Source organism: Ambystoma mexicanum, chromosome 9 (assembly GCF_040938575.1).
Source record: "Ambystoma mexicanum isolate Mex_15411 chromosome 9, UKY_AmexF1_1, whole genome shotgun sequence".
Taxonomy (NCBI): domain Eukaryota; kingdom Metazoa; phylum Chordata; class Amphibia; order Caudata; family Ambystomatidae; genus Ambystoma; species Ambystoma mexicanum.
Genome location: NC_090931.1, coordinates 175,924,248 through 175,946,049, shown reverse-complemented (window position 1 = coordinate 175,946,049; position 21,802 = coordinate 175,924,248). Strand labels below are relative to the sequence as shown.

General features: G+C 44.3%; 1 protein-coding gene across 2 annotated transcripts in view; it reads right to left on the bottom strand.

The window, feature by feature from the left end:
- The window catches only part of HYOU1 (hypoxia up-regulated 1), a 485,286-nt gene that overhangs the window by 448,055 nt on the left and 15,429 nt on the right, over positions 1-21,802 (bottom strand). For both annotated transcript variants that reach the window (XM_069614392.1, XM_069614393.1), the window contains exon 5: positions 17,445-17,599. In XM_069614392.1, coding sequence (XP_069470493.1) covers positions 17,445-17,599 — 155 coding nt within the window. The remainder of the gene's footprint in view (positions 1-17,444; positions 17,600-21,802) is intronic.

Genomic DNA, 21,802 nt, shown 5'->3' with positions numbered 1-21,802 from the left:
GGTCCCCCATCTGAGATAACCTCCTTAGGAAAACCTACCGCGGTAAAAATACCAAGGAGGGCCTTAGCCACTGCCTGAGCAGTAAGTCCTCATAGGAATGGCTTCAGGATACCTGGTAGCATGTCTACCACAACCAATATAAATCGGTTGCCTGAAGATGTGGGAGGGTCTAAGGGACCAACAATGTCGATTCCTACCCTCTCAAAAGGGACGCCTACCACTGGGAGAGACACCAAAGGTGCTATGCTCTTGGCTCCACTCGTGCCAGAAGTCTGGCAAGTATGACCGCTTCTATAGAATGCATCTATATCAGACCCCATCCTGGGCCAGTAGAAATAAAGAGAAGTCCTTTCCTTGGTCTTCTTAAAACTTAAGTGACCAGCTAAAGGAATGTCGTGGACTAACTGTAGAAACTGAGGTCTTAGCTCATGAGGCACTACAAGTCTTCTGTAGTCCCCTGCGGTAGACTCATTAAGCTCACTGTAGAGGAGACCATCCTCCCAGTACTGCCTGTGCTTCCGTGGCTCTTGCCCTTCCAGCTGGGAAGCTGCCTGTTGGCGAAGACCTTCAAGAGTAGGACACCCTCGTTGACCTCTGAAGTCTGCCCTACAGGCACCTTCAGCAAGCAAAGTCTGCAGTTCAGGATGGTCTTTAGGATCCAGATCTCCAACAGGGGGATGGGGGATGTCTTCTTCCAGCTCTGTCATCAGTAGCCGATTCACCATCTTCTGGTTGAACCTCACACGACCTCAGCTGGTGGAGGGGACACTGGTGTGACCTGGGCCTGTCCTCTTGATAACTGTAGCTTGCTTGTTCTCACTGTAGACTTGCAGTGGCTGCTTTTTCCTGCAGAGTTGCTTGCTGCTTTGCTTTCACAAGCCTTACAGCGTGAGGCCCAACAGGGATAATTTTCTTGAAACTCTATATAAAACACTGTGCAAGACTTTTGTGCCATCTACAAGAAGTGCCTCAGCTCCCCTAGACATTCCCAATTGACATTGGTTGTCCTGGCTCCCTGCAGTCTCTTCGGGCCCATTGACTCTGGTTAACTGTCCCTCATAAATTACTTTTATTGCTGGGAAAGTGCTAACCTACACTACATTGGGGGATTGTAAAGTACTCGCCTGTTCAGAGAACTTTCTAACCTTTTTCCTTCCCTAACCTTTTCCACCAACTTCAGTATTTAAGTATTTCATCAAGTGTTAAAAGTGATATCAATGTCCACAGTGTCCTAGCTATTAAAGTCCCCACAGGGTGTAGGAAGCGTGTGTGCGGCATCCCAAAAGGTTATCTACTTGCTTAACTTAAATCCGAGGAAGTGTATTGTAGCATATCGCCCTTTCTAAAGAAGGCGTATTTTAAAACTGTTAAATAATAATTTTACTAGAAAACTGAGTATATTGACTTGTATTTGTGAACCTCTATGTTACACCTCTACAGCTCACAATTACCCCTCGAGATAAGCCAGGCTGCTCAGTCACTCTACCAACTTGTGTAGTACAGACCTATACCAATAGTCGGGTATCTATTGCCAAGAGGACAAGTTTGGAGTAGTCTCCCACAGGGAGACAACATACAATCTTGCCTAACATGTGATCAGACACTTTAGTCCCTCTTCTTTTCCTTTTCATTTCCTGGACTAGCATCAACACTTGCAGATAATGTCTCTTCGGCATTACTCATGCTTCCAGTGAGCCACCTCGTTGCAGTACTAGTTAGTTATTCGTCAGGGTTGTGGTGTTCTTCTTAGTCTCTGTATGTTCTGGATATTGCCCATATGCTACTAAAATACACAGGTTTACTCCCTATTAAATGGCTTGGTATGGGGGAACTAGGTAATGGCTCAATGGGCTGTACCCTAGGTGATCGTTCTGTTCTCCAGAAGGGGAGTCCCTCCACATGAGGTCCTCCTGCATTAAACCACCCTTGGGGGGGGGGGGGGGGGTTATTGGGTAGCAGGGCCGTACGTCCCTGGCCTAATGGGAAAGGGCTCCCCCTGGGGAGATGTGACCAGACCTGGTGAAACGTCACAGGAGCCACCCCCTTGGAGACTAAGGAGATGAGCCCGCTAAGCAAGACCCTCCCTGGGAGTGACTCCACTCTTGGAGAAAAGGACTCCCGTTCCTGTAAGAAACCCTGTCCAGAATACATTTTCATTTTTCCACCTGTAGAAAAAGGAAACTTATTGGATATACATGTAGACTTGCCATTCAGAACCTGCAAAGAGGTTGGAGGACTGTATCGTGATAAATTGACAAACTTTTAAAACCTTCTTTGGCAAAGATCCAATTAATTGGGCCAAGAAAAGCAGAACGATAAGAGGGTATTGCTCTGGCTATTTGTGTTACTTTTTAGAAGTGGTAGAGCCTGATAGGAGGTAGGTTTTGGACTAATGGCTATATCTTTCAGACATTTGAGGTGCACCCTTATTTTAGTTCGTAGGTAGGGAATTGCCCTCATAGCGGTGGGGCTAAATGGGCATTATTTTTTTTTTTAACTAAACATCCATGAACATCTCATTCTAGTCAGACTCCTTCTGGCTCCCCACAGTGGGGTTATTGACAGTGTATATATTCTTTCACTTTCCTTAGCTTATTTCCTTTCAGCATGAATTATCTTCCCCAACTCAAGTTGGATGGAAGATTGAATTTCTGGTTGGGATCTGGAAGAAGCAGAAGTTGAGAACAGAAGTTCTAAAAACCCTTTCATCTTAAGATGGGGGTGGGAGGCGCCTCATTAAGAGTACAGCAAAAAAATAGTGCCAATGCATATTGGCCACATTACTGCTCTGCCCGTTAGGGGTGTTTTCCTCGAGTCCTACTTGGCAGTAAGACTTTAGAAAGCTATCCAAGTGGTTTGTAGATCCAAGTCTAAGTATCAGTCTGTACTGCTGCAAACTTGGTAGAGTGGCAGAGCAGTCTGGATTATCTTAAGAGGAAGACGTGAGCTGTAGGTAAGTACACTGAACCCAGTTAGTTATGCACATCAAAGAAACACATAAATGTATTTTAAAATATGAGTATATTCACATATGAATATAGATTATATTTTCTTACACAAGAATTACTGTTAAATGCTTACCACAATAAACCAACACACATAGGTATAGTTTACAATACTTTCAAAAGGCCACTTAGTTGCTGAACGTGTACAATTGTTACACAAGTTAAATAGATATTACGGTCTCATCGTTAATAGCGCGCACCCACAAAGTAACAGTAATTATATTTAGTCAACATACACATAAGATGATTATTGGGGAGAAAAATAGTTGGTTAGTGTTTTCCTTGTAGAGCTTCAAGTTCTAGAGGCAGTTTCCCAGCACAGCAAGTCTTAAGTCCAAAAACATAACCCTAGCTAGAGGCAAGGGTTCAAAGTCTTGCAAAGCAGCAGAAATCAAAAGCTCCTGAGGATATGTTGAAGTCGATTAGAAGGAAGATACAAGACTTGACTCACTGAAGGGACACAAGCAGCGGCTTGAGTCGAAGGTAAGAGGGGGGTTGCCCTAGACACTTCTACGTTTACTCAAAGCTATGCAGCGACTTTTTGGAATCATGTAAGCTATACCTTTTCCCCCACAATACCTTAGAAGAAAAGGTCTGTGCTGGATGTTCCGCAATGTTACAGCTCTGGAACCAACCTTCAGATTCCTTGGTCTGATGACGAGACAGGCCAATGGACGGGATCTCTGAGCAACAGTCTCGAGAGGGCCTTTGGCATGACTTGCAGCTTCTCTGGTCACTATGGCTTTGGTGTCTTCTGCAGCGCCAAAGGACGCAATTTTCCCAGTCAATATTCTGCACTTCTTACAGTCCCACACTCTGCTGAGGGGGTCTGTGCAAGTTGAATCATATCTTTGAAGTGTCATTGAGGGCTCAGCAAAGATTAGTATGGATCCAGCCTTTCCACCAAGTTGCACTCGAAATGGGCCGCAAGTCTCCTGGTATTGGGGTTTCTCCGCTCTGGAAACTCACAGGACCTCAGTAGATGGCTCATAACAGTTAGTCTTGGGACTGTTTGTTCACACCAGTCAAAGGGAAGGAGGAGTCCTCTTCGGAGTTCCTGTCGAACAGAAGACTGGGTCAGGACAGCAGTGGTCGCTTCACGTTGTTGCAAGGGGTCTGCAGGCGTCTGATCGTTTCAGTTACTTCAGCTTTTAATGGTCGACTTGCTTACACACTCTGGACCTCACCTTTTATACAGTTCAAGCGCTCACTCCTCTGCAATCTTCCTCAGCTGTTTACAGAAAGGCGCGTCAGGGGGGTAAGGTGGAAAACTTCTACCCACTTCCCGTCTGCCCAGACACTGGAGCCTAGGGGGGGGACAACAAAGGGTTCCCCTCCCGGAATGGTAGACGGGCTGACAATCATGGCAAAAATAGAAGGGCGCCACCCCCAAGTTGGTACTTGAGTGCCCCTCTATTGTGCACTACGGGGGCTATGGACATAGCCTGTGGGAGACAAATCACACAATAGTTGTTAGACTATCCTAGTTGTAGTGGACATGTCCTATGTGATGTAAATGTCACAGGAGCAGGGAGAAGGGGGAATACACGTATCCCTTTGGCATTCCACATAAGGTGGTGTGTGCCAATCTCTCAAGACTAAAGTTTTTAGGAGAGATACTGATCTCTATCCTCAAGAACTGTAGTTGCTATAGGATATGGAAACACATTCTCAAAGGAAGACCCCAAGATCCCCAGCAACACGGCCCCTGGGGGGGCGGGGGGGGTGATGGGGGTCTCACTAGGAGAGGAGATGAAGCATAAAAATGATAAACCTCCCCAACACTGCCGTACTACAACTTTACTGGTAGGGTGGAAGATTTTCCTTCAACAAAATGCTGAAAGTAAATCCTCCAACGTACTGGCAAAAACCAGCAGAATTACCACCGGCGACATCCCTGTGGAGTCCTGGGGACTTGCACCGCCTACCACCACTTGTAATCCTACCTTAAATCCAAAGTGGCTGCAACATTCGATTTGGTGGTATGTCAGATTTAGCACCAAAATGCCACCAAAGTTGTAATGATACCCATGGGCCTGTAAGCATCACTTTCTGAATTCCCTGACCAGAGGCCATTTAGGCCTTTTATGAACCAACCAAAAGGATGTAACCTGTGTAGAACATGCTACAGATAAATCTGAGAGATGCATTAGACCAAAAGGTTATACCATTTTATTCCTCTTAGAACACACTTAACTTGTATGCAAGAAGTTGGGAAGCCCTTTTATCCTCACAAAGCGCTTACAACCAGTAGCGGGGAAAGTCCACTGTATTGTAACTAACTATAATTTACTACAGACTAACTCAAGCAGATCTATTTTTAAACTGTATCGCATGGAAGAAAACAAACCTCTTCAACAGATTTTGAAAGAGTGCTTCTGAAGAGGACTTTTCCCAGCTGCCATTTAATCAATAAAGAAATTTAGTGAATAGGGTACTACAGTGAATGGAAGAAGATGCGATTCAGATTATGCGAGTAGGCACTGGACTCTGATTTCATGCGCCATCTTGACAGTTGGAAAGTCTGACGTTTAAAAAATCTGGTTACTGTAAAAAGAAACCACTGCACACAAGAAACTCAAATTATGACCGAAGCTGCGAGTATATGGTAGTAAATGTACACAGTTTAAGGCTAGCTTAGGAACAGATTAGTGTAGTTACGTGAGGCAGTCTTTCTGGAAGAGTCAATAAGAAAGAAGGAATAAACAAAAAGGTCCCAGAAAAAAATTCCCTGAAGACTACATACTTGTAAAAAGCAAATACAAAAAGAATGTCACTCATCTGCAGAGTTACCAGATAGAAATTTCTCTAACGCATCAAGGAAAGTGGTAGTGTTTACAAATCTCATTTGACAGAAGTACAGAGAGGAGAAAGCAGAGCAGGAGTTTGAGTTTGTTATTTTGTTCACTTCCCCTTTCCCTTCCACAGGGGTGGGGGTGGGTTAAAAAAGGTGTGCTGCTGGTACAGAGCAATAGTCGGCAAGACAGCCATATTGGGTCTGTTTGGGTTTTCAGTAGCTTTGCAGGTGAATTCAGGACCGGACAACAATAAATGAAGGAGGGGCATAGGGGCGTAGCCAGGATTGTTCAACATGTGGGGGCTGAAGCCAATGTAGTTGGGCCCACCGGAGTGAAATTAACATCTGTAAATAGGCACACAGATGCTAAATGGGCATTAACAGATTGGGGCGGGGGGGTTGCCAGCTCAGGCCCTACCCAGTCTATGCCTCTGGAGAAGGCTAGCATAGATACAACCCACCCCCACCCCAAAAAAAGCAAGTTGCTGCAATTCCAATCTACTAAAGTCTACTGTGTAGTCAATCACATGTCCCAAATAAAAGTAGAGCGAAACCATAGCCATAACGAAACGTAGAGAACCTAGGGCATTTGTTCGCATTGTATTTAACGAAATGTAAATTTACAGCACATGTGTGAAGGAGAGGCTGCATTAAGGACCCAGTCACATAATCCAGCATCAAAATTAGCAGTCACCACTAACCATGGGCAAGTGGGCATGTCCAAGTGACTCTTGGAAAGTATGAAATGGTGTGCTGCGTCTTTAAGACCCATATTCTAGCAATCCCTAGGACCTGGACATCCTCACGCCACGTCACATGGGTTTACCCAGAGCTGGAAGAGCCATGCAAGCTTTAAGCTAAATTCGAGCTAGCCTCTGCCAACGGCTTAGGGCGAGTCTAGTCTTCTCCCACAAAAAATGTTTAGGGATGGAGGTGCGAGGACAAACCCCACAACAGGGACCCATAACAGTATCAGAATCTGTGCTCGGAGATGCTCACATGAACATTCAACTTCACTGTGCTACTTGACAGAACCGTCTGGCTGTGTACAGTACTAGCATCACTGGCATTTCACACACTTTAGTGACCAACTTTCAAGCTTTCACATTGCACCTTTTGATTCAGCCAGAGACCAGGGAGGGTGGGGCTAAAGATCGCATAGAAAGAATGCGCCAAGCAAAATGAAGACATGCAACTCTGCGCAAGTGGGCGTGGCCAGGCAACCACGCAGTAGGACATCTTCCTTGTAGCTCCTTTCCAAACGAGCAGATTCCATCAAAATATAATTGAATCGGCCTGATGGTCCCCCCGAATACTGGTAACAGATTTGTGCGAAATCCTGAAGGAAATCGGAGGGGGCTTTCGGATAACAGGACTGCCGAAACACACGTAGTAATGAAGGAACTGAGGCCAGTCATGGCAGCAGCCCTCAAGACAGCAGCCAGTCCTGCCTTGCAGACATGGATACAATACCGCCGGGAACGCCGGCGGGCCTGCGAGGTGAGGACTGCAGCAGGATTTCTCTGTAGCTGTACTACTAGCAACATTGTGCGCATTAGCACAAAGGAGGGACAGCATTGCAAGACCGGCAGCAAGGCACAAAGGGACTGAATTGTGTGGGACGCGGGCTACATAGTTCACGCAGAATGTAGGCAGCGGACTGGAGGCCCTAGACGAAGCAAACTGCCCAGACCCGGCGTGTGCATAGAGACAAGAGTGGCGAAGAGAATGGAACAGGCTGCGTTGGTGAAGCGGGTCAGGCACAAGGCTACAGTTCCATCTGAGCTCGCAAAACGATAGCCTGTGCATTGGTCCATTTGCACCAATAAACATACTTGCTCATTCTTCAGTTCCTTCCCTCTCCCCTTAGTAAGGTGCAGAATGAGACTCGTCTTTATTTGGCATAAAACAGCCGCAGATTTATTTTCACAACATCATAAAAGAAACACTGCATACTTTAGTGAAAATAGTTCAGAAGGTGCAGCACCTGCTCTGTCAACAACCTGCTTCCCCCTTTCTTGCACAAAGTCCACAGTAAGGCCAACTCTCCCAACCATTCCTGCCCGAGCCCCGCCTGCCCCTGCAGGTGTTTGTGGGCCGGGAGAGCGTTGTTTCTTCAGGGGAAGCTGAGCCCTTATTGTTACCACCAGATGCCCCTGCCTCTTAGGCTCCAAAGAGGCGCTGGTCCGAGAAGAGCAACCCGTTGTGCTTTCTCATGGCTCATTCGGAGTCTGTCTCTTGTGATTGGTCGCCGAAACACCGCCACGCCACAGGTGGGCTACCGTCCATCGTGGCTCCCCCCTTTCTGCATTTACAATTCCAAGAGCTTTGTGCACACATTCCAATAAAAGATCCATCCCCATCGCTGACAAATGTACTCCATTTGTTAGATCATATTCCAGGGACTTCAAGTTGATCAAGGCATGTCTGATATGAGGGAAACCTCTGGCCTTGCAGAACTGTGACCTAGCGCAATTCAATTTCCTCCTAGACCTTTCCACCGCTGTGTGGTTCGCCGCACCCCTCCATTCCTGTCTTGGAATTATTTCCAACCACACGTCTCGCCCAGTTGTGCCAACAACTCATGCCATGAAAACATCTCCCTCATCAAAGCACCCCTCCCCATGCTTATCAAGTCATTACCGCCTAGATGAATGACTAAGATCTCCAGTTTTTGCTGCTTACCCAGCATCTTGCGAATATGCCCCTGCAGCTAGGCCCATCTCATCCCAGAAATGGGCAATCGTCGTCCGTGGGCGTCAGTTACAGGCAATAAAAGGCACTGGGAATGTTTGTCGTCCGAGAAGACATTCCGTAAACCACAGTCGGAGCAAAGCTTGAAAATGGGGTTGGAATCCTTCTCATACGACATGGTCCACGTGGCGTAGGCCTGAAGAACCTTCTGGAAGCCTCCATGAAGAAATACGCCAAAATCTTCCATGGAGGGGCACTGAAGAATCCGAAAAACGGGTCCCACTTAATCGGAAGCATGATCGATGGAGCACAAGTCTAGACTGTCCGAAAAATAAAGTAAAAAAAAAAGAAACTCTTCAAAAGAGCGATATATGCAGCAAAAGCTCAAGAGCCAAGCACGAGGACTCCCAACACTTGAATGTGCTGTAGAAATCTGAAGATGGCTGCCAGAGGAGTGGGCTTAGGTAGAGGGCAGTATGACCCAGTGCTCAGTGATTGGTCGTTAGTAGAAAGACAGTACAGAAATGAAACTGAAACTGATTTTTTCCTTTACCGAGGATTCCCAGCCTGACTGGGAATATTCATGAGCATGTGAATCCATGCCAGACCCCATGCTGGAGAAACTTTACTACTCTTGTAAACAGTAGTTATCCAAGAAAGGTATTTAAACCTTAGCAGAAATCCAAGGGACTTCTCTGTGACACTGCACTGAGGATGCTGTGTGTCACAATGTAAAAAAATGCCTATGGAGTTTGCCAGACTCCAAAACCAAAAGAAACTGTTCAAATCAAATAAAAATGCATGTGAGAGTGGGGAAAAAAGGCCTCGCTCTCTTCAGGATAAAAATGATAGTCCTAAAGTCCAGCAAAAGAGCTAGGGGTCTAAGGTAGAAGGGATTTGCACATTTCTGAAAATTCTCCCTAACAGACCATCAACTCAGGGCAGCCCCACGGCCCGTGGGATCCCACTGCGGCAAAGGACCCCCAAGGTAAAGGGCAGTTCCCACGGAAGCAGCTCCAGATGGTGTCAGCAGGGGAACAGGCAGCCGTTAATCAATGTCAGCTAACAAGGTAGGCACAATGCAAAAGTCTGTCTCAGTTACTCTCCAAATCCACCCCACCACTCACATTTGCCAATTACACCATTTACTTTTTTCTGCAAGCACGCAAGACATCCTTCAGAAAAACTAATCTAGATCTATATTCATTTCATTGGCTGCTATACTGTGAAACATGGGGCTTTCTGCACTATCCAGGAAAGTCAAATCTGTATTCGCACCGACTGCTACATCTTGATAGCTAGGCCGTCCCCCATTATCCGGGAGAGTCAAATCCAGTGCCATCTTGCCCAACTGCTATAGTTTAAAAGCCAAGCCTTCTCCATTGATAAGAGAAACTTATATTTTGGTGCAACTATTACACTCCGACACCACACCCACTACCAGCAAACCAGAAAAACAATTGATTATGGCTGGAAAACCGTCTCAAACCAATCTGAAACTCAAGCAGGTCCTCTTCCCCCACTCCTAACCAACCGACTGCCAAGTGTGTTGCTCACGGCAACGCTTAGAAACCTAAAGCCTTCCTCTTTAGGCCCACAGTACGCAGGGATGAGTAACACTGAACTCTAACCCGCAGCGTGGGAAGCTCCAGACACACACTGCAAAATATTCATAACCCTATAATCCTATCAAACCTCGGACTCGCTTTACTACATCCTCTAATCAATCCTGCCGCAGGAGAAGGTCACCACATTCCATACCCCCACCAGCTGCTTCCCACCGTCCCCACCTTCACCGGATTATCACCCAACTATCAAGCCACAAAACAACCGAGATTACAGTTATACCTTGGCTATACCTATAATCACAACGCAAGATAGATAAGAACCATCACAATCCAAGCCTTGCAAGGTACAGGCGGTCTTACTGCCCTGTGTCCTACATTCAAACCTCCAAACCAATTTACCACTAAGGACCACAACACAGAACAGGACGACGCCAAAGAAAAACAAACAAGGAACAAACCAAATGGAACCACATCCTCTTCCAGTAGAGACTGCCTCAAATGCAGAACACACCACCACAAACACTATGGGCAACAGAACAAACTTGAGAAAATCCCTATATCCAACATCGTACCTCGCAACTGACCACTCACAAGAACATCTCAGCACCACCAACCTTGCTAGGCGTGCCGAAAACTTACTGGAACCACACAGAAAAAGAGAAACACCCAGAAGGGAAAAGGAAACCGCATATATCACATCTCCACCAACTACAACAAAATACACACTAGGAAGCCGAAGAAATCAGCAACCCAATAATTAATCTAGCAGACAGATTCAACAATGAAACACATCGCACTGAACACCCACCACATCCTGGGAGCAGCATGGAAGCTGACCAACATAACATCCACGAGACAAAGCAGATATTAAAAACTAACCCGCATCAAAAGGATCCACTGCAACCTTATCAATGCAAGATCAATGTCCAAACATGCCAAATAGATCTGTGCAACAGAGGTTTTCACATCCTATTCACAGAAACATGGCAAGACAACTACAAAAGTCACTACACAGCTGCTTTCGAGACAACTTCAAGTGCTCACAGGTAAACAGGAAAGAAGAAAAGGAGGACTCAAGTAGCATACAAGGAGCATCTGAAAATAAAAACAGACAAACTGCTAAAAATCAAAAACCGTGAATCCTTAATTCTTCACTGGGCAGTGAACCCCAAAACAAACCACAAATTCGTTCTGGTTTACAGACCACCGGCATACGACGCAGCATTCCTGGACACCTTCACAGAAGCCATCACCAACCTAGCCATTGAACATGAACACATGATAATCCTCAGAGAATTCAACATCTGGTTTGAAGAAGAAAACACAAGCTCACATCACTAGTCAAGCAACTGAAGACAATGAAATTACATCAGTTAGTTAAAGGAGCAACACAGCGGGACACACTTGATGCAATCTTTGCCAAAAAACCTCATCACCACCAAAACAGATACTTTGGAGCGATCACCTCATCACTCCATTTGTGATCAGGCTACCTACGAAAGCAGCCAAACAACCCAATAAACTTCGACTGTATGAAAAGAATCTGAAAGACTATCAAAAGATAGTAACTTATAACAACTTGAACTCACAAAACAATCAACCACAAACCTGGACGAAGCGGACCTCTATGCAAAAAAGAACAACTTCATAAATGGATCACCAAAACCATCTACAATATCTCCAAGGAAAATACTCGCCTCATTGTTCAAGAGAGCAATGGCAAAATGGTTCACCCTTCACCTCTGCGCTATGAAAAGGAAAAACAAGAAGCTGGAAATTGAATGGAGGAGAGAAAAAAAGATTAAAAAAAAGTAAACGACCAGGGCCAACTATTTCGACGACAAATTAGTTAATTCAAAAAAGGATATGAATGTAGACGATTAGCTATTGTTCCAGCTTTAGCCCTAGCTGAGATTGATCGTCCACAAATATCCATTAGATGGAGTCAAGGACTATGCCATCAATTTGTCAACTATGTATCTCGGCAGATAAACTCATTTCAATTCTCCAATAATGAAAACGAAACAAAGATAATTTACTATGCTGAGGTAATTGAAAATGCGCTCGCTACTTTTAGTAAAAGGTATTCTGGGATTGCTCACACCCACCCCTTTGACGCTACTTGTAAAACCATCAAGCGAGCGAAAAATAAGGCACTTAGACAACTTAACACATCTGGCCTTGGAGAGGAGCATTGCCGTTTTATGCGGTCGCAAATTCAGAAAGAATTTAAGAGGAATTTAAAACACGCACGCATACTTAAATATAATATAGAGAATTGCGACCTCATACGGGCGATAGCCCTGCATGATACAAGAACAATATGGCACATGATAAAAAAGGATAAGGGAACCCCTTTAACTTTTTTGCTGTATATCTGATAGAGTATGGTGTGATTATATAACTACGAAATTTCACATACCATTGAGATTTGAGTCTGTTCCAAATGTACAGCTGTGTTATAGCAAGATCGCCGATTGAAATGGACACAGGACGATCTTAAATGGGCTATATCAAAAATGTCATACTCTAAATCAGCAGGCCCGGATGGTCTTCCTCCTTGCCTTTATAAAGCTGACCCGGACTTTTGGGTAGAAATTTTAAAAACTAAATTCGACTCTATCATCAATACTGGTCAAATTCCCCCCTCTTGGACTATAGCTAACATTGTGCCAATATTCAAAAAAGGCGATCCCCTCTCTTCCACTGAATTACAGACCAATCTCGCTGATTGATACTGATGCGAAACTGTTCGCCATCCTTCTCTTACATGACCTCGAAAAGTTCATTGAAGAAAACAGACTTTTTTCGAGATTCCAAACAGGTTTCAGAAAAGGTATGAGCACCTCGTTGAACGCTGCGGTCATGTCCCACCTTACTGCAGCCACAAAGGATATATATATATATATATATATATATATATGGCCAAGATAGACATGACATCAGCTTTCGATAACGTGGTACGAAACCTTCTATGGAATAAACTGAGGTTGATGGGAATCCCCTTAGCACTACTTTATTGGTTTATCAAACTCCACACTAATACTTCATACAAAATAAAAATCTCTGCAGACGGTAGAACCACCGACCACATTAATACGTCTACAGGTCTCAAGCAAGGCGGCAACCTTTTTTAATCTGTACATCGCTGACCTGGATAAGCAATGGGACCTTAACAACTTGTTGTCTGAAAATTGGTTCCCTTCGGTTGAAATGGATCGCTTTTGCAGATGACCATCATTGTTTTTGATCCCACGACGGCTGGGCTACAAACTAAGTTATTGCTCTTTCAGGAATTTGCAGTCGCACATAATCTTACCCCAAATCCTGCAAAAATAGTAATTCTAAAATGTGGTGGTAAGCAAAATAGTAAAAGTTATCAATGGGAGATTATGCAAACTAAAATTCACTGTTCCCTTAGTGCAATATATCTGGGTTATAACTTAACCGCACAAAATTCAATTAAATATTGGACGGACTTAAAAATAAGTCACGCCCTCTATCATCCCAACTTAAAATGATCTACTCAAAATATTGTAAATTTTCATTGATACCCATGATAAATAGAAACTGTCATCCTTTACTCTATTGATATGTGCCTAAGCGACATTACCTCAATCTTGGACTCTACACAGGGATCACTTAAAATCTGCTATGCACCTGCCAATGTGTATACCCATTGCAGTGTTACGTCATGAGTTGGAGTTGGTTGCATCATCTTCACGCTGGAAATGGCGTCAACTATCTGGTTACGCAAAGATCTGCTTTCCCCCTAAAAACTCTTTGTATGCCGATTTGAATGGGTTGTTGAACTCCTCTTCCGTGTCCTTTAAGAAATATCATCTGAATATGCAAAGCATGTTGAATTCTTTATGCATTACGATAGACGATGTATACCAGCGTCCTGCGTTTGCTAAAAAGAAGTTGTTTGAACAGGATTGGTGATGTACAATTGAAAGTATATCAACTTATAAAATGTACAAAGAGTATGGTGCCTTTCTCAAACATACTCCCAGGTTTGACCATGTAATCACTTTCCTATGTAACCATACACGACAAGCTTACATTCGGTATAGATTGAACTTAGACCATACTAGAGAAAGAACTGCAAATTGGTACAACTATGGTGAGCCAACGGTAACGAAATGTCGCTTTCCTCTTTGTAAATAGCCGATCGAGTCCATGAAACATCTCATTCTTTAATGTCCACATTTCAAACTAATGAGGACCAATTGGCTCTCGAAATTTGTGAATCTGGACTATGAAGATTGTATGCAATTTCTTTGGGCACGAATGATGCAAGGCACCCATAAACCTCTGATATTTGAATTGGTTAGTCTGTGTAAACACATTGAAAAGGAGTTGCTTACATTTTAAGTATTAGAGGATATAAAGTGCTTGATAGGATTGCCTCCCTGTTTTTTAAATGTGTGTAGATTACTTTGAAAATTTATACAATGTATATGCAAATATTCTAATGTTTTATCGTTCTCTTTTTGTATGCTGTTTTTGTAAAGGCTCTAAAAAAATTGTAAATGAACCAAACACAAATAAAAAAAATAAAAAAATAAATGATATTCAAAAGGCCAAAAAGAAATACGACAATCACCAAAGTAAAAAACACCCAAAAAGGGGATGGGGGGCAGTCAGTCTAAAGAGATCCGAGGAACAGAGAGAACAAGGAGAGTAGAATGAAAAGAGATGCAATATAGTCAGGGGCAAGTCCATAGATGGATTTAAACACTAGGCAAAGAAAATTGTATTTAAGTTGAGTAGAAGGACAACCAGCCAAGTGAAGTAAGAGCAGAAGAGAGCGAGTCATGAGGTGAAAGAAGACAAAGTGATCGAATAGACGAGTGATAGATTTAACAGGAGCAAGACGTGAGTGAGTAAGACCAAAGAAGGTGACGGAACAATAGATAACACGAGAAAAGATTAACAAAGAGATAAGAAGTTTAGCGGCGTGAAAAGTGAAAAAGAATCGACAGGCACGGGATGTGAGAGATGATGAGCAAAGGAAAGGTTAGAGTCGAAGCAAAGACCAAGATTGCGGGCAGTAGAGGAGATGGGTAGATTGGAGGGAGGAAAAAATAAATAAATGTGGTAGGAGCCTGTGGTAAGAGTATTAGCAGGAAATAGGACTGTCTTTACGGCGTCCAGAGTGAGAAAATGGGAGGTCATCCAGGATTTGATAGACTGACAAGTTGAGAGAGTAGAGCGAGTGTCAGGCGTGAAAGCGGAAAAGGATAAAAACAGCAGAGTGTCATCAGCATAGAAGTGGTGAGATAATCCAAAAGACGACCTTATAGGGGCAAGGAAAGAAGTGCATAAAAAAAAAAAAGGACCAAGAACTGACCCATGAGGAACACCGTGATTTAGGGGAAAGGCGAGGTATTGCCACCACAGGAGACCGTGAAAGTGCGGTTAGAACAGTAAGAGGAAAACCATGATGGAACAGAGCCACGAAAGCCAATTGAGGAGAGAGAGAGTCCAGAAGCAAAGCGTGATCAACTGTGTCGAAAGCAGCAGATAAGTCAAGAAGAATAAGGACAGAGGAGTGTTTAGAATAACAAGCACTGAGAAGAGAAATATCCCGCAAGTTAGGGTTGTTTCAGTGCAGTGGCGGGGACGAAAGGCAGATTGAGTGGGAGGAAGAAGAGATAGACCAAAGACGAATGTGGAGATTTGTGGATATACAAGGAGCTCATATAGGACGAAAGTTTGAGACAAGAAGGGGATGATCGGAATGATGGCAGGTTTGAAAATGGCATGTTCACAAACAAGAGGGGGAAGGAAGAGGTGGCGAGACAGATTGAAAAAAAAGGAGGTAAGGAAAGGTACCAACAGCGGATAGATTTGGGGAATATGTGAGGAAGGAATAGAGTCAGTAGGGGCAGCAGTGGGGTGAGCTTTAGCCAAGAGGAGAGCCACCCCAGTCGGAAAAAGGGGCGAAGTTAGAGTGTTGGAAGGGGTAGGGAGTGGTGAAGGGGAGGAGTTCTAAGAGGGTGAAAGTAGAATATCATGGCGTAAAGAGTGAACTTTAGAAGAAAAAAAAACTTTGCAAGATCAGATGCTGATAAGGATGAATTGATAGAAGGATCAGGTAGGAGGAGAAAGAAGCAGAGTCAATGTTTGAAAGAGACGTCGAGGGTGAGTGGATTGTGTGTGGAGAAGGTCAGAGAAATTAGTGTGTTTAGCAGAGTTAATGCAGTTCACAGAGAGTATGATAAGAGAAGTACGTGGCGTGATTGGTAGGAGAACAGAGTTTAAGCCAGCGCCTTTCAAGGCAACGAAGAAAGCGGCGCATAGCACAGAGATGGGGAGAAAGCCAGGGTTGGACAGGTTTGCAAGTAAGCTGGAAAGGAGAAAGAGGATAAAGTTGCTAAAGACTAGAAGCAAGAGATGAAGAAATGGTGGACATTGCTTCGTCAGCAGAAAAGCAGAAAAGTTTGCAAGAGACAGAAGGAAGTTAACACAGGTTTCATAGAGATGGGAGGATTTGAAGTAGCATATGTGACGCCTAAAGAATGTATTGGAAGAGGAAGAACTGGAGCTACTAGGAGAGGAGAGTGGGAGCAATGAGGCAGAGAGTAATGAGTGGTCGGATAAGAGGATAGGTAGAGCAGATAAACAGGAAACACAAATGAGGAAATGAAAATCAAGTCGAAAGTGGAACCAGAAGTATGAGGGCGAGTGGAGAGCAGATGTGAATCAAATATGGCTAGAAAGGGAGAGGCAGAATGAGTAGAGGAGAGATGGAGATTAAAGTCACCAACTAGGACGAGTGGAGTGGGGCTAGGTAGGATGTGCCCAAGAAGGTGGTCAACGTTCTCATAGAATGCCCCAAATGGACAGTAAACAATGAGAAAGGAAATGACATGAGGAACAGAGAAAATCTTATACAAGTACTCAAATGAGGAGTATTCTGGTAAGGGGAAAGGTGAAGGAATAGATAAACAGTTATAGCGATATAGAACACCATCTTTAAACTATCTTTTAGAAACCAAATATTCTTGAAAGTCAAACATTAAAACATTTCAACCAACAAGACGTGAAGATATGGGACCCAAGTCCCTAAAATGCTGTCCCAAATCCTGGATTAACCATTTACCTAAAAACGCGCAACCCCCAAATGTTTGCGGTTTTCAATTATTAATACACCAATATTTCAGTTTGCCCAGATAAGTCGGATGATGCCAACTTGCAATCACCTTTCAAATAATGTTTTCAGTATGCTCCATACTTATGAATGTTCTCACTTGACATGCATTTGTGTTGGGATTCGCCATCTTTCCTAGAAGCATGTACAGCCAGTGCTGCAACAGTTCGTTTCCCCCCCCACAGTTTACCCACGGATTGCCCCATGGTAGGGTAACTTACTCAGATAGTTTGAAGAGCACGGTTCCTCTGCGCTGTTCTTCCACCAGCTCATGCTCTGGGAATCGCAAACGGAACACCTCTACCTGGGGGTTGTCTGCTTTCTTACCCAGCAAGTCCTGGAAGTATCGGAAAGTCACCTTTGGATTCTTCATGGCCTACAGAGAAGATGAACATGGTGCATTAATAAAAGCTCAGGTAATTCCTTGAGCCTCTTCAGCCATGCCTAAATGTCTGGTTTAACTAAGGGTCATCTTTTTCACATGAAAAACAAATGGAAGATGCTCAATCATAGAGGTAGAAGGCTGTTTTAGGTGGAAACAAGGCTAAGCATAAAATTTGGAAGTGGTGTATTTTACCCTCTATAGTTGAAGGTTGAGACTACTGGGGCAGTGAATGGGTGTAAAGAAAATGATGAATGAAAAAAAATATTGTAATCCAGGCTTCTTTGCCCATAGTAATTTCTGAATGTTAAAAAGTGCATGTCGGGCAGTAATATTAAGAGGTCCTTTCCATGGGATAAATCTGCTGGTAGCATGGTTACAACCATATTTATGGAACAGTATGGGGGGGGCACAGAAGGGGGTCCAGGCTCAGTGTCTTTTGATTAATATTTGCATTTGGAGTATTTTTTCTCATTTTAATTTTTTGAGAGTGCCTGTTTCTGGAGAGAAGGACTGGGTGGATAGGGCCCTTAATCGGATCATGATGTAACCCATTGCACTGGTTTTGGGCCGTTTTCCTCTTGACCAGGCTTAATACAAAGATTGACAAGAGTGTGGCTTAGTTTTGGGTGATCTGCTATTAGATGGTTAAGGCAGGGGTACCCAAACAATATACTGTAGGAGTCCCAGAAGAGGGTACTTCCTCGCCGTCATGTGGCTTGGATGGTGGTAGCCTCTTCTTTGTGGAATATGGTTTCCACCTTGTGTATGCCAATTTACAAACTGGTGTACTTATTGACCTACTCCTTCAAGAACAAAAACAGAGGTAATCTGTTTGCCTGAAAGACCTGTGAGGGGCCCAGTGTATCATTTGGTTATAGTGTGTATGCAGCCCAGGACTGGGCGCTGTAGACAGCAGGAATCCCATTCTGACTGGCAAATGCAAGGGGCGGTATCAGAGTAGTTCACATTTACCTTCTTTTGGCTGTGCAAGCCCTTCCCCAATGCCTGGGTATGCTTGGAACGAGGGTCGCCCATTGGCGGTCTGTTTGAATGTTGCATGGTTTCAATTTGGTGCTGTATTCACTCACTGCCTCCAGAGGAGGGATAACAAGTAAAGTGCTGGAGCTCTCAATCTGCACTTCTGCTGCAGGAGGAAATAAAACGCTCTACACTAGCATCTTGGATGCTCCACCAAATCCAACAATGAAGGGTGCCTGAACGAGCCAACTAAAGCTCTCCTTCCGACTGATCAGTTGGATAGGTCAGCTCTCCTACTTGTAGGGCCCCTCTGGATGTTCCACACATGCCTGCATTGAAGGACATTGAAGTAGCCAGGAGTCCCTTTGCTTCCCGAGCCTCGGTGTCTCTGCTCCATATGGACCAGAGATTTGTTATAGAAAGGACACCAGGCATGCTCTCCAGTTTTGTCTCTCCCCGTCAGGGGAGTTTTCCTCAAGTCAGACTTGGTGACAAGACTTTAGTAAGCTATCCCAGTAGTTTGTAGATCCCCCAACTTAGTATGTACTACTGCTTTAACCTTGGTAGAGTGGCAGAGCAGTCGGGCTTATAATAAGAGGAAGATGTGATCTGTAGGCAAGTACACTGAACCTTGTTTGTAATGCACATCAAAAACCACTTACACATTAATGTATATTAAAATATAGATTATATTTACACAAGATTCACTTTAAAATACTTAGCACAATAAACCAAAACATGTAGGAATACTTTTCAAAGGCCATTGCTTAGTTTGTAGTTGCTCGTGGTTACATTTGATACAGCTTATAACAGTAATGACAGTTCTATCGTATTATCGGTATTAACGCGCACAGAAAAACAGTAAAGACATTTACTCTGCATACACATATGATAGTGACTTCTGTGGAAAATAGTTGGTTAGTGTTCTACTGGCAAGGCTTAAGGTTCTAGAGGGAGTTTCTTTGGACAGCAGTTCCAAAACGCAACTCTAGCTAAAGGCAGTTCAGAGAGGGCTTAAAGTCTTGCCAAGAAGCAAAATATGAAAGGTTCCTGTGGATACTTTCAAGTACCTAGTTTTTATGATGTAGCAAGATTATACCAAGATGGAGGCAATGTTAGGGACTCTCTAAAGGGACGCAAGCGGCACTCCAACGCCTTTAGGTTAGAAAAAAAGATCGGGCCTGGATTCTCCTCGATGTGGTGGCGCTGGACCCGACCTCCGGACTCCTTGGTCTGATGTCGAAAAGGCAAGACATTGGCCGGATCTCTCAGCGACAGTCTAGAGAGAGGACCTCTGGCACGGCTTCCAGCAACTCCGGTTACTCTGTGCTTCTGGCACCTTTTCTGTAGCACTAAGGACGTGATTCACTTCTTAACGTTCCACACTCTGCTGAGGGGGTCTGGACAAGTTGGATCGGGTCTCTGGAGTGTCCTTGAAGGATCAGCAAAGACTTGACAGATTTGGCCTTTCCACAACGTTGCACTCGAAATGGGCAGCAAGTCTGCTTGTATCGGGTTTTGCAGCCCTGGAAACTCGCTGTCCCTCACGAGATGGCTCAAATCAAACACCTTGGGACTGGTTATTCCCACCAGCCAAAGGGAAGGAGTCATCCTCTTCGGAGCTCCTCTGAAGCACAGAAAACTAGGTCAGGACAACAGTGTACACTTCATGGTGTTGCAAAGGGTCTGCAGGCATCTCTGGCCGTCTTCTTCAGTTTCCGGTGTCGTCTTGCCTCACCTTTTATCCAGTTCCAGCAGTCACTCCTCTGCAATCTCTCTCAGCAATTTACAGAAAGGGGCTGGTGGCTGTCCAATCAGGACAGCCAGATCCCCAGTGGGAGCTGGTTCCACTCAGGCAGACAAAGGGCAGGGGAGTGAAACTCCTCCCCACTTCTTGCCTGCCCGAGCACCCCCCCACCCCCAGTTGGTACTTGGGTGCCCCTATTGTGCACTACCGGGGTTATGGCGATAGCCTGCGGTATAAAAAGCACACAACAGTTGGTAGGACACATCCACCAGCCATAACTAGGAGATGGTCCATGTGACATAAAGGTCACAGGAGCCAAGAGAAGGGGGATACCAAGTATCCCTTTGGCACTCCACATGAGGTGGTGTGCCAATCTCTCCGACTATAACACTAGATACTAAGCATCTCTATTCTTAAGAACTGTACTCTAGGATATGAAAAATAATTCTTAAAGAGGCCCCCCAAGGGTTCCCAGGAACACTGCCCATAAAGAGCTGTGTGCTGCACTACTAAAATACAGATGACCTTAAGGGGTATGGAAGAGAAATTGACTCTATAGGACATAATACAAAAGGAAAGAGCTCCAAAAGACAGAGCCCATAAATAATGGTCCAGACATCCAGCTAAAAAAATGCTAGGGCTCTCACTAGGCAAGGGGATGACGCATAAACGTGAAATCTCCCCAACAGACCAAGACCCATTGGAAGACCAATTATTGACGATTCAGCACCTCCCAGGTGGAGGGTTGAGCTAGAGGAACAAAAAACAAAACACTGCTTGGGTCAGCAGTAGAAGCCAGATTAGACACTCTCAAAGCTACCACCAACCTAGCCACATGACTAACAGAGGAGGTACCCTCTCTGGAACTTGATGCAGTACATGTGGTACCCCTGCCTTAGGAGTTCTAAGGACACTTTAAGGCAAAGCACACAAACAAACGTTTTCAGTCAAAATTTGGATAAAGCCCGAGTAACACTGCAAAAACCAGAAAAGCCAGTTAGAAGTACACAGGGTTACAACATCGGGTGAAAGGTAGGGGAGGTGGGAATGTATATACAGAGAGGTGGCCGAGCAAATAACCAGAATAGAGTATTTAGGAAAAGGCTACAGGTACTAGGACAAATGAAAAGCAAAGATGGGGAAAGCAATGTTGATTTAGAAGAGTTAAGGAGACAGCCATTAACGCATCCACTTGAATGGACGTAAATTGGTCTTGGCAATTTTGGAAGCCACTTCATGACCAAAACATGCACACTATTCAACATTGATTGAAATACCCAAGCTATTTGGCTTCCCCTTGAAGCTTATAAAAGCCCACTTAAATGACTACTAGCTGCGGCTACTTCCGATTAGAAGAAAACTAGTGCCATACAAATCCAAGCATGCAATATACTTGTGTTGGCCATGAAGGATTCCCACGAATACACATATTTGGAAACGTGATACTTTAGAACAAATATATAGTATTA